General features: G+C 44.8%; 1 protein-coding gene across 1 annotated transcript; it reads right to left on the bottom strand.

Moving 5' to 3' along the window:
- Positions 1-3,069: 3,069 nt before the first annotated feature.
- On the bottom strand, positions 3,070-7,652 carry LOC104613821 (protein NDNF-like). Its single transcript, XM_010296303.1, has 3 exons — positions 7,465-7,652; positions 5,398-5,531; positions 3,070-4,418 (listed from the first exon to the last, which is right to left on the bottom strand). Exons 1-3 carry the CDS (start codon positions 7,650-7,652, stop codon positions 3,070-3,072), a joined length of 1,671 nt encoding a protein of 556 aa, XP_010294605.1.
- Between the last annotated feature and the right edge of the window lie 3,004 nt (positions 7,653-10,656).

The raw sequence follows: 10,656 nt of genomic DNA on the forward strand, positions 1-10,656 counted from the left end.
GCACTTCCTATGTTATTCAGATTCAGCAGAGATGGGGAGCAGACGGGAAGAGCTGATGACAGCTTAGGACAAGCTAGGCTGAAGGAACCGAGCTTCCCTAGAAATTCATCATGGAAGACTGCAGAAAGCATAAAGAAAGGTGGTAGATGTATCCTGGGAAATGTTTATGGTCAGTCAGCAGTAGGGAAGCACTAGTCAAACGGGAGGGAGAGAAGATGGGAAGATGCCAAACTTGGAAGAGGAAGGCGGGGAGCTGCACGCGGGGGCCGTTACCAATGGTGTGACGCAGCTTGTGGATAAACCTCTGGAACTTCACTCCCAGGACAGCACTTGGCAAAGTGACACCCGACTTAAAAACCCATGCACCCGAAGGCTACCTCATCAGCAGGGTGTGGGCATGAGTGAATCGAAAACAGGCTTGCCGCCTGCACACGCGGGCAGAACCACCGTGGAAAGATCAGCAGAGGAACATTCCCTGCTGCTCCGGGGGCCTGTGCTACAGACCGCGGCGGGCTGCGCGCTCAAGCAAAGTGGGCTGCTACCTGGAGGGCGGGTTGCTTGCCCTGCTTCTGTTAGAGGCAATGGGTTTTGACAGGACAGCGTGTTCCTTTCTGCAGCCAAGCTCTCCCTCCCATGTGCGGGGCTCATGGAGGGACGGGTGTGGGTGGGTGGCAGCTCCTCCTGCGAGCCAGGGACCAGCAGCAGCCCTCCCAGCAGCAGCAGTAGCCACTGCTCGGCTTGTACGGCAGGCCACGAGTCGTGGTCTCCAGAGCTTCCCACTGGGCCTCAGCCCGTCCTCCACATGGGGCAGCAGCTGGGGGAGGTGGGGTGAGGAGTTGGTGGTGAAGCTGGGAGGAGGAGAATCTCTGGGCTCTTCTCAAAGTCCCCCTGAAATAGCCGCTCACCCCCAAACCTGCACTTCCTTTCCTCCGGATTCTGATTAACTGTCAGTCAACTCAGCGCTGCACCAAACCTTCGCTTATGCACCTCCTGAGGGTGCAGCTCTCTGCCCCCTCCCAGGTGGTCCTTCCACGGACCTCTTGCCTACAGCTCCGAACCAAGGTTGTGCTGGGGAGTCTAAAGCCAGTTCTGCTGTGAAAGATGTTCTTCAGCAGAGGCATTGGTATCAGGCAAGGCGCCAACCTATCCTCCTCTTCCAAGTGACATTTTTGTGGCATTTGTGTACGGAGGGCAAAAGCAAGGGTTAATGCCTTGACAGGCTGAGGGCAGTGGGTTAAGAATACATTGTATCTGCAATTAAACGGATCTTCCTGTTCCTTCTCTAGTATTATTATGGTTGCTATTACAGCCATTTGCAGGGCATCTAAGTGAAGTTAATTCAGAACATAAATGCCTGAAATAAAGGAGGAAGGCAGAAGAAAACATTAAGATTTCCAAGTGGAGATGACCTCTGTTGCACTTTGAGCTCAGACTATTTTTGGCAGGAGCAAAATGAAGGCAAGGCTTGCCTTGGGAAGAAGGCAGCGTGACTGCCGGCCCCTGTAATTAGCCAAAAGGCCCGCAGAGTGTGGGGAGGAGGTCACAGAGCACATGGCTCCTGCCGTGGCACTGCTTAATCCAGAATAGTGCCTGCAGGAATGTGAAGCCTAACCGAAGCCCAGGTATTGCAGCTGATCCCCTGCAAAGGCCGGAACCCTTCTTTTGGGACTAACAAGTCGGCTAATGTATAGCGTGTGGCATGTGGGGGGTGCACAGCACTAAAGTTTTTGGAGCAGGAAACCTGTAATCCTCTCTATATGCACGGAGGACTCAGTCCTTACCAAGTGCCTCCAAACAGGCTCAGAGGTTATAATTATTCCGAGTAAACTAGAGCCTCGATGACCCTAAATTGCAAGCAAACTTCTGAAATGTACAACAATGGAGTTAATCATTTATATCTTTGCTTAGTGTAATTGTAGAGGATGAAGAATTACAGCAGGCAAGATTTCTTTGGCAACCTCTGGGTCTGACTCTATCATATCTCTTTCTATGTAAACCCCAGACCTGCTGAGAGTCTATGTGCAAACTATTTTCTGCTGATAATTGAAATTGAGTGTAAGGGGTTTTTATGGAAACTTATTTTTTCAAAATTTTTTCTACTATATCTCGTCATCTAAGGATGGTAATCAAGGAAACAAGACAAAAAAGTGTTTGCTGGGATTTTTACTATAAATATTTTCCCTCCATGATATTTAATAGGAAATCCACATTTGATTTTTCCTAAAGCAACACATTTATTGGTATCGGCTGGGTAAAGGATGTAAAGAGTGAGTATATTACACTCATGAGTCACATGGTGATACACATGGGCTTGATATCAGAAACTATAGGTAAAAACCTCCTTTCCACAGCAAGATTCCTTACTTGCTGCTCTCTTCAATGGGCAGCAGCACAGAGGTGTGTTTGTATATTCCCTAGAAAAGCTGGATCCAGAGCGAGTTCCTGGCCTCAATTTTGTCTGCTCCGAACCAAGCACAGTTTCTTTATAGAAATGAAAGCCAAGAAAACATGCAGGTAATAGGGGAAGATGTATTTCAGCCTGCTTTACTCAAGGTGTGGAGCTTTACACCAGTTCCACTGCTTGCTTTAATTTCTTTTTGTCTCCATCCCTGTTCAAGCAGTGGGGAAATTCAGTTTCTCAAGAGCGACTTGACTTGTGGGGTCTCTCAGTTCGTTGTTAGCTGATGGAGTTACACAAAGTGGAAAACTCTCTGGGACTTTAATGATGTGTGCTTTTTGAGAGGCATTTCCCATCACTTCTGTATTGGATTTCAGAAGCATTTTAGGTAACCAGTCTATTTCTCATGGGTGCCATTGTGGGTATTTCATTTCCATGTGCATGGATTTGTTTCACAGGCCTGTTTTTGATGTCTGAATAAGACAGCTGGGGACAGCTGGGTGGGGGTAACGTATGCAGGAGTAAGCATAATGATCTAGACAACTAAGAATCTCACAGCTTTAAATATTTCATGAGTCAGCATATTTTAAACTGCACAGGCTATGGCATGGATTGGCATATATTTTGATAATAGTCTTCATTCACTCACTTAAACATTTCTTTAAAGACCTTCAACATTTTTTTCTGGTCTTCACAACTTTGCTGTGATACCTGATGGGGATGCCAGATGGCCCAAAGAGATAAACGTCAAACAAGTAAAGCGTCCCCACATCCAGCCCTTTGATGGTCTCTGTGGTGACAGCTCGCTGGAGATTTATATCGTAGAAATACTTGCACAGCACTTTCTCCGACTTGTGCCGAGATTCGGGTCCAGAGCACCTATCGGCACTCTGCAGTTCCATCCAGACCTGATCTTCTTCAATCCTTTTCTTGTACACACAGTACTTGCTCTCCTCTTGTGTTCCTAGCCAGGCAATGGTGACAGAGTTGCAGGTCCTAAGTTTACTGAAGGACTTGATTTTTAAGCTTTCTGGAAGAAGTGGGAATAAGGGCTTGTGGAAATGGGGGGACACCTGTACTTTCACAGAAGAGTTAGATTCCTCTGTGGACCTCAGCTGCACCAAATATGTGTCCAGCACCTTTCCTTTCAGTGAGAAATACCTCAGCCCTGAGATGTTCTCAGATGCCACTGTTTTACCATTTTTTGTTATGTGAACCCGTACTTGGCCACGACACAACTGAAAGGTGAATTGTATTTTCTTGTGCCTTGCCTGGTACTGCAGACTGTAGAATTTCTGTGTTTTCCCATCCAGGACAACCTGAATCACTTTCCCATCTTTCAGCTCCACCACCTTAGGCTCAGGTTCTTCCAGGGTTCTTGCAAATGTCCCGGTGTAAGCAGCGCTGGCATTTGTGAGGAGGTTGACAACAAAAATGTCAAAGTAATACTGAGTACTGGGACTGAGACTGGGCACTGTGTAAGTGTTCTTGGTACCCATGCATATCTGCCTGACTTCCCCACTGCTTGCTTTGTTGATGATGCTTAATTCACTGTTGGACAATATCATCACCTGCTGTGGTTCAAGAAGGTACGGAGAGAGAGACAGAGCTAATGGAGGTGACAGTTTCATTCCAGAGGATCTCATTGCTGTCTCAGCAGCGCATAAGCTCTTATAGTTGTGCTTTTCATTAACTAGAAGACAGTACTGGATGTTTTCTCTATGTTGCAAGACAGAGGGACTGTGTTTCCAGGTCAGAGTCACTGTTGTATGCCCAATGCCCATAACATCTATGCGTGGATCCGTTGGAAGTTCTGGATAGAGGTGCCCAGATGTTGTGTCAGTTGTTAAGTACACGGTCACGTGTGTGTCTCGCTCAGTGGATAAGAACTCTAGCATGTAAAGGGCAGGATGAGAAGACACACCCATGTAAGTTTCTACAGAATTTCCCTTATAGGTAAAAATGGTGGACACCATGCTTGGAGCCTTCTGAGATTTTGAGACCTCTTGTGTATCAACACCTGCAAGCAAAAAAATCAGACTTGTAACTTTTGTTTTAACTGATGTGAAACAAAGCACATCACATAGGTTTTATTGTTCATATGTCAGGGAACATACTATTTTCTTCCTGAAAACAATAATTATAACTAAAAATACTTTTTGCTACTGGCAATTTATTAAAATAAAATTGGACTAGCTTTTATTTTAGCAGTGCAGTTGTAGAATTATGTTTTCAAAAAGAATATAATTATAAAACCACAGCTTGCAAAAACTTGACTTGTATTGTGCGTGATGTCCCTACAATTTTCTTCTTCCGACGGCTGACTCTGGGTACTTTTCTTCAAGGAGACTCATACTTTCTATGAAAGGAGTTTTCTTTGCTTTAGTTTTGTGCCTCCTATGAAGAGGGAAAATGTATTACTTCAGAGGAATGTCCTTTGAACTCCTCAGTCAGATGTACCTGACTTGTTAATGGCAGCTTTCAGATTTTAATTTGAAAAATTAATTTAAAAAATCTTGAAAGAATGGAATTTCCTCTTGGACTAAAGGCAGCATAATTCCCACTGCCATGGTAGCTGATATTCCTAGAAAAATAAATGGATAAATATTCTGCACATCACTGTGGGGAGAAAAATGACTGGTTGAAGTGGCTTAAGCCACAGAAAAAGAGCTGAGACAGAGGGAAGTCTGGGCCAGTACAAACAGCTTATGAAGCGGATCCATGTTTGTGGAGCCCTGAGCACCCAGTATTGTTCCCAAATATTACCCTGTAATTTTGACTTTTTCAGATGTAATCCTTAATTTACTTGGGTTGATGGCAAAATCCCACGGGATCCCATGTTTCGCCCATGGAGACAACGACATCCTCTTCAGCCCATAGCAGTTTACGGGAGAGGGAAGCATGAGATGTTTAAGCTTGTGGGGAATTTCCAGTAACACAACTCCTTGTTCATAACTTGTGCTTTCCCCGTCTCTGCCCAGGCTGACCGAGGGTCTTACCTTGTGCTGCTTTTCCAAGGAAACTTGCTGAAGCCTTGTGCACAAGTATGCTCCATTCGATGGGAACATCACAGGGAGTCACTGTTACTGTGAAAGGTGCAAGGGCTCTGCCTTCCTCCAAAACAAAGTAGTACCTATAAATGTGGATTAAAAATGGGGAAAGTGTCAGGAAATTCAAGTCTGCCTGAGACTCCTTGTAATCAGCCATTCTGATGCGGCTCACTCCACTGTGGGTAGAAATGACTGCTCCCCTTTGAGGTGCATCAGCGCAAGGGGATGGTGAATGTCTGAAGAATACGTGCTCAGGTGTTTTTCTAACACACAAATATTCACTGGAAGTTTTACTCACTTGACATAGGCAATGTTTTCCCCACTAAATTTTAACATACTTCAGGTGAGTATCGTATCTCAGTACTTACCTGGTTATTTTGGATGATGGATGTGATAAACTGACTGCCTTCCAGATTACCAGCCATTGGCTAACTCTGAGGAATTTGGTATGCTTTCTCCCAGGATTTCCTGACTGGAGTTCAGTGAAAGCTCTTAGAGCGTATACTCTCTCGTATGTGCTTGCATATTTAGGTCTCTCTGGGTGTCAGAGGACGTAGTAACTGAATAGTTTTAGCCAGCCCTGAAGGTGATCAGATGTCAATGGTGGTTTCATCCAGGCCAGCTCTAACTTACTTGCCTTCATGACAGAGGCTGCTCTGCGTGAGCAGTCCAAAGCAACATCGGTCTACTCGGTCAGGTTTTGATTCCTGCTTATTTACAGTAAAGCCCATCCTCTTGTCTCGAACCTCTGGTCTTCTGTTTATTTCTGTTGTTTTGGTATATATGGACTATATGCAGCCACAGAAATGTTTGGACTTGGGTCACTCTGCAGTTAAACAAAGGCAATTCGAGGGTTTTTTGTTTGTTGGTGAGGTAAGCCTAGTCGTTATGGGCAGATCACGTCAGCCTAGAGGTCTGGCTTACTTTCAGGATATGGCTACTGGGTCAGAGTCAAGCTTCACTAGAAACAGCTCCACATTCTTGAGTCTTTTACTTTAAACCAAAATTGTCATCTCTTGGTTTCCTGTTTGAATGACTCTGGGGTTCATAAGGCCCTTACCTGATCATCTAAACTGAAGGGGCTTTTGCTTTCTAGCGGCAAACTTAATGTTATGCCACAAGCACATAGCAAAATTCAGTTTTCTCTGAGATTTCAATACTTATTTGCCTTTAACAAGGAGAGCTCCTGGTTTTGCTCTTGTGAGCATGGTCACATTATATACCATGTGCCATGTTCCAATCTCTGTGCAATGCACGTCAAGACTGAACCATCTGGCTCACTTTCCGCTCCATGGCCGCTCTGCTTGGGTGTGTGTCAACATCTGTGTGTGGTGGCCACTGTCCAAAGGGGCGTCTGATTAAGCCACTTGAAGTGAAACTCTTCCCAAACAAGCAGAGCGGTCTTTACTACACAAGGTGCCATCCCAGTTGTAATATCTAGATCACCTACATATCTAGACATGGCAGAAAAGTTTGCAGATATTGTGGGGAAGCGAAGAATATGTAGAATTGCATGCTAAGCACTTTTGATCTTGGCAAGCTTTAGTGCCATTCAGCAAAAACACTTCTAGCATGCAGGACGCTGGCAGAAGCTTTTCTGATAAGAAGCGTGTGCAGATATTCTACGGATTTTTGAGATAGTTAATTTGCTAGGTGAAATTCCTGTGTTTTACAGTGAACGTAGGACTGCGGTTCTGAAGCCAGGCTGTTTACGTGACATGACCGTTTGCTGTTGGCACCCAGCCGTTCTGTACCAGCGCTGCCTCTCTGACAAACACCACACAGAAAGCCACCTGAAACGCATACGTGGATCTAAATTTCATCTCAGAGGGTCGTTCCAGATCCTGGGCAGCGTAATGACCCTTGAGCTTGACAGCAATGGGGCGTTTCTCTGAAAAGTCAGTGGACACTGATGGAGCTTTTGCAGGTGCATAGCAATTCTTGGCTTGTAGTGGTAGCATGCAAGCAGCATCATAGGGAAGTATCTGAGAATAGGAGTGGCTGGTCTGCTCTTACCTTTTAGGTATATCCTTCAGGAGGTGAACTGTAGTTTCCTTACCATCAGCAAGTATCAGGGAGTGGTAAAAATTGAAGAGATCGGTCTTGAAGCTCTGTTGGGAGCTGGTGGTGAGTGCTTTTATGGAATGACACAAGCAAGCTGCCATGAGAAGATGGAGAGGCAGGTAAAACCAGAACCAGGACATCTTCAGCACTGCAAAGTGAGATGACAACAGTGAATGGAAACTGCTCTCTTGGGGGAGAAGTGACCCTCTCTTTCTGTGCCTTTCCTGATATTTATCATAATCACAGCAAGCCAGGCATTCAAAGACTGTCAGTCTCCGTTTTGCTAAATTGCTTAAAGTTCGCAGAGAAATATTTCTCAGAGGATCTGTCCACAAAGATTTAACGGCAGAAGCTGTTATGAAGTCTTTTATTATAGGAAAATACAGTCAATATAGCACAAGTGTAATAACACGAGACAGTGATAAAAAAACCACCTTTCACTGCTGACAATGAGTGGAGAATTACATTCAATATACTTTTCCTAGTTTATAGTGTTTGTTTGATGAATTTCAAGTCTGGGTTATTTGTAATGGAACTGTCATTTTCAAACTCATGGGAGGTCACTATATCCCAAACACTGCTTCTGCCATTCTGTCAGAGATCATTTAATTTTTATTTCATCCATCGTGACTGTAGGTATGTGTAGAGAGGAGGATCAGAATAACTTACTCAGAGTGGTTTAAGATACCGTTGGATGAAAAGTGGAGGATCCTGGATGAGAATCCCTAAACTGACACTTAGGAGATTTTAAGCTCTTTGTGTATCTCATTTGGGGGAAGGATTTGTTACTGTAGGGCAGCTGGATAAATAATTCTGACATTTTTGTATTGCCCAATCCCTCTCACACCTGCATTGCATCCAGCCTATCTCAGCCTTTGCTGCTCACTGGAACTGCAGCAGCTCTGTTGTGTTCACTTTGACAAGAGATAAAAAAACAAACAAACATGTGTGCCCCTTCCTTTTGCCAGGAGGCTCTATTTCAGCTTTGAATCTATGACAGAAATGTACACAAACAGTCCTGAAATTCATCTCTGCAAGTGCTGACATTATTTAAACTGTGCCGAGTACATTGCACAGAGCTACACAGTTACGGGAGACTGGTTAGGACAAGAAATTTCGCCGGTACGCTACTGCGTGGGGTTACTGATTATCCTGACAACTTTTTTGTCTGCCACATCCAGTTTCAGAAAGAGAGGAAAGTGCAAAAGTGGAAAGGGTTTAAAAGGGAGAGGAAGGAAGGGCATAGATCTTTAATACAGGTGCCAGCTGTAGCTCAGGGATTTGGAAAGCAGAGGGAGCTCTGTGAGCAAGATGCCTTTTTTGAGGAAAAAGTAGCTTATTGCATCTTACAAGCAGCAAGGAGTAAAGATCCTGGCTAAATCTGATTATTGGCTACTGATAGAAGAGACATAAGACAAAGGCTCAATCCTTTATAATTTTTACTCATTTCTGAGATCAGACCTTTCCTCGTGGTGCCTGCAAATGTGCAGAAGATCTTAGGCAGTCCACACATCTATAACGTGGGAGACCTGCTGTCTCTTACAATTAAAATGACTTTATAAAAGGACCAGTTTCTTTATAAATCCATTTCAAACATGCACATTTAAACTAAGTACTGAATACATCTGTAGATTTTTACGTACATAATTTGTTTTCATCTGTGATTCCCAAAGTAACGCACATCTTTAGTGTCAGTGAGACTATTATTGGAATTATCGCTAGCAGGTCATCTGAATGCCCTACTTAACATCCTAATAAAGTTAGGATATTCTTTTCCTCTTTGTAACATTTTTAGCACCCGGCTGAAAGCAAGATTAAACAACGCTCTGAACACATTGAAAGAACAGTTAAGATTATAGTATCAATTCAATTTTTAATGTTCTTAGAGCTTTCCTTATGACTCTGAGTCACTACTTTGCCACATTGTTATTCTTGTAGTCTAACTATAGTTTACAGATTCAAAATATAACCCCAAATATTTTGTTTTACCTTTGATAGTGGAATCTGGGTTGTGCTGGGCTTCAGAGAGGATTAAAAAAAAAAAAAAAATCTTTCTGCTGCTTAAATGACAGGATCTTGCAAACCACACTGATACCACGGCAGCTGAGCTTTTCTTGTCCAGGAAAACAAACAAACCAGGCGACCAACCAACCTATAATCAGCTTATCCCAAAGAGAACATCATCCTAAAGGCTGATTTCACTCAATTACACAAACAGTATATTCTCAGGCTCTTGGAAATATGTTACGCAAAAAATACTCTGCTTACCTATTGTATTCCTGGCCGGATGATCCCCAGACCACTTGCTTGCTTTGCCGAAAGAGCATAAAGTAAAACAACGTAGACTTTTCAGATCTCTGTAGGCAGATGAAAACCAAAACCGTGCAACCAGTTTAACAGGACAGAACTGATTTTTCCATATGGCTCCTGAACAGACATAGTAACTAAAATGGTTGCAGTCTTTCAAGGGAAAAAAAAAACCAAACAAACAACAACAAAACAAAAACCACGGAGAGCTTCGGTATTTTCTTAAGTTGGGAGTTTTCAAAAGTTATTTTAAACTTGCATAATTCTGAAATCCTCAAAGTCCCGACTGTTGCTCTTTTAGTTCTGGAGCTCCTTCTGGAGGGCTGCGAAGCAGATCCGAGGTGCTGCCTCCAGGCAGGAGGACTTCATTCCTGCACAGCGTGTGGGCCAGGCTGCCAGAGCCGCCCAACCCGGCGGCGGCCCTGGCCGGCCGGGAGCAGGTCCCTCCGACAGAAACCCACCGTGAGGAGGAGGAGGGGGTGAGAGGGAGGGAGCAAACACTGTTAACCCTTGTTAGCCCTTCGTACAAGCCAGCCAGGGGCACGGCGATCTGCTCCGGAAACCTAGTTCTGCGTTAGCGGCTTGATGGCCATTCCACGGGGCGCGCGCGCTCCTTGCCCGCGCTGCGCAGGTTTCGGACGGCCTCGGGTGCACCGCGTTCCTGGTGCGGTTTTTGGGGCCCGGCAGGTGCTGACCGGCTCACAGAAGGGAAGGCAGACAAGCTGCAAGGGAGGGAATGCCCTGCCTCTTCTAAGCAGGCTGGAGTTAGCAATCCTTGGAAGACCGTCGGGGATCTACCGAAGAGAGCCGCGCAGACTGCTTGGCTTGCGGAGGCCG

The sequence above is a fragment of the Phaethon lepturus genome, unplaced genomic scaffold (genome assembly GCF_000687285.1).
Source record: "Phaethon lepturus isolate BGI_N335 unplaced genomic scaffold, ASM68728v1 scaffold17351, whole genome shotgun sequence".
NCBI lineage: Eukaryota > Metazoa > Chordata > Aves > Phaethontiformes > Phaethontidae > Phaethon > Phaethon lepturus.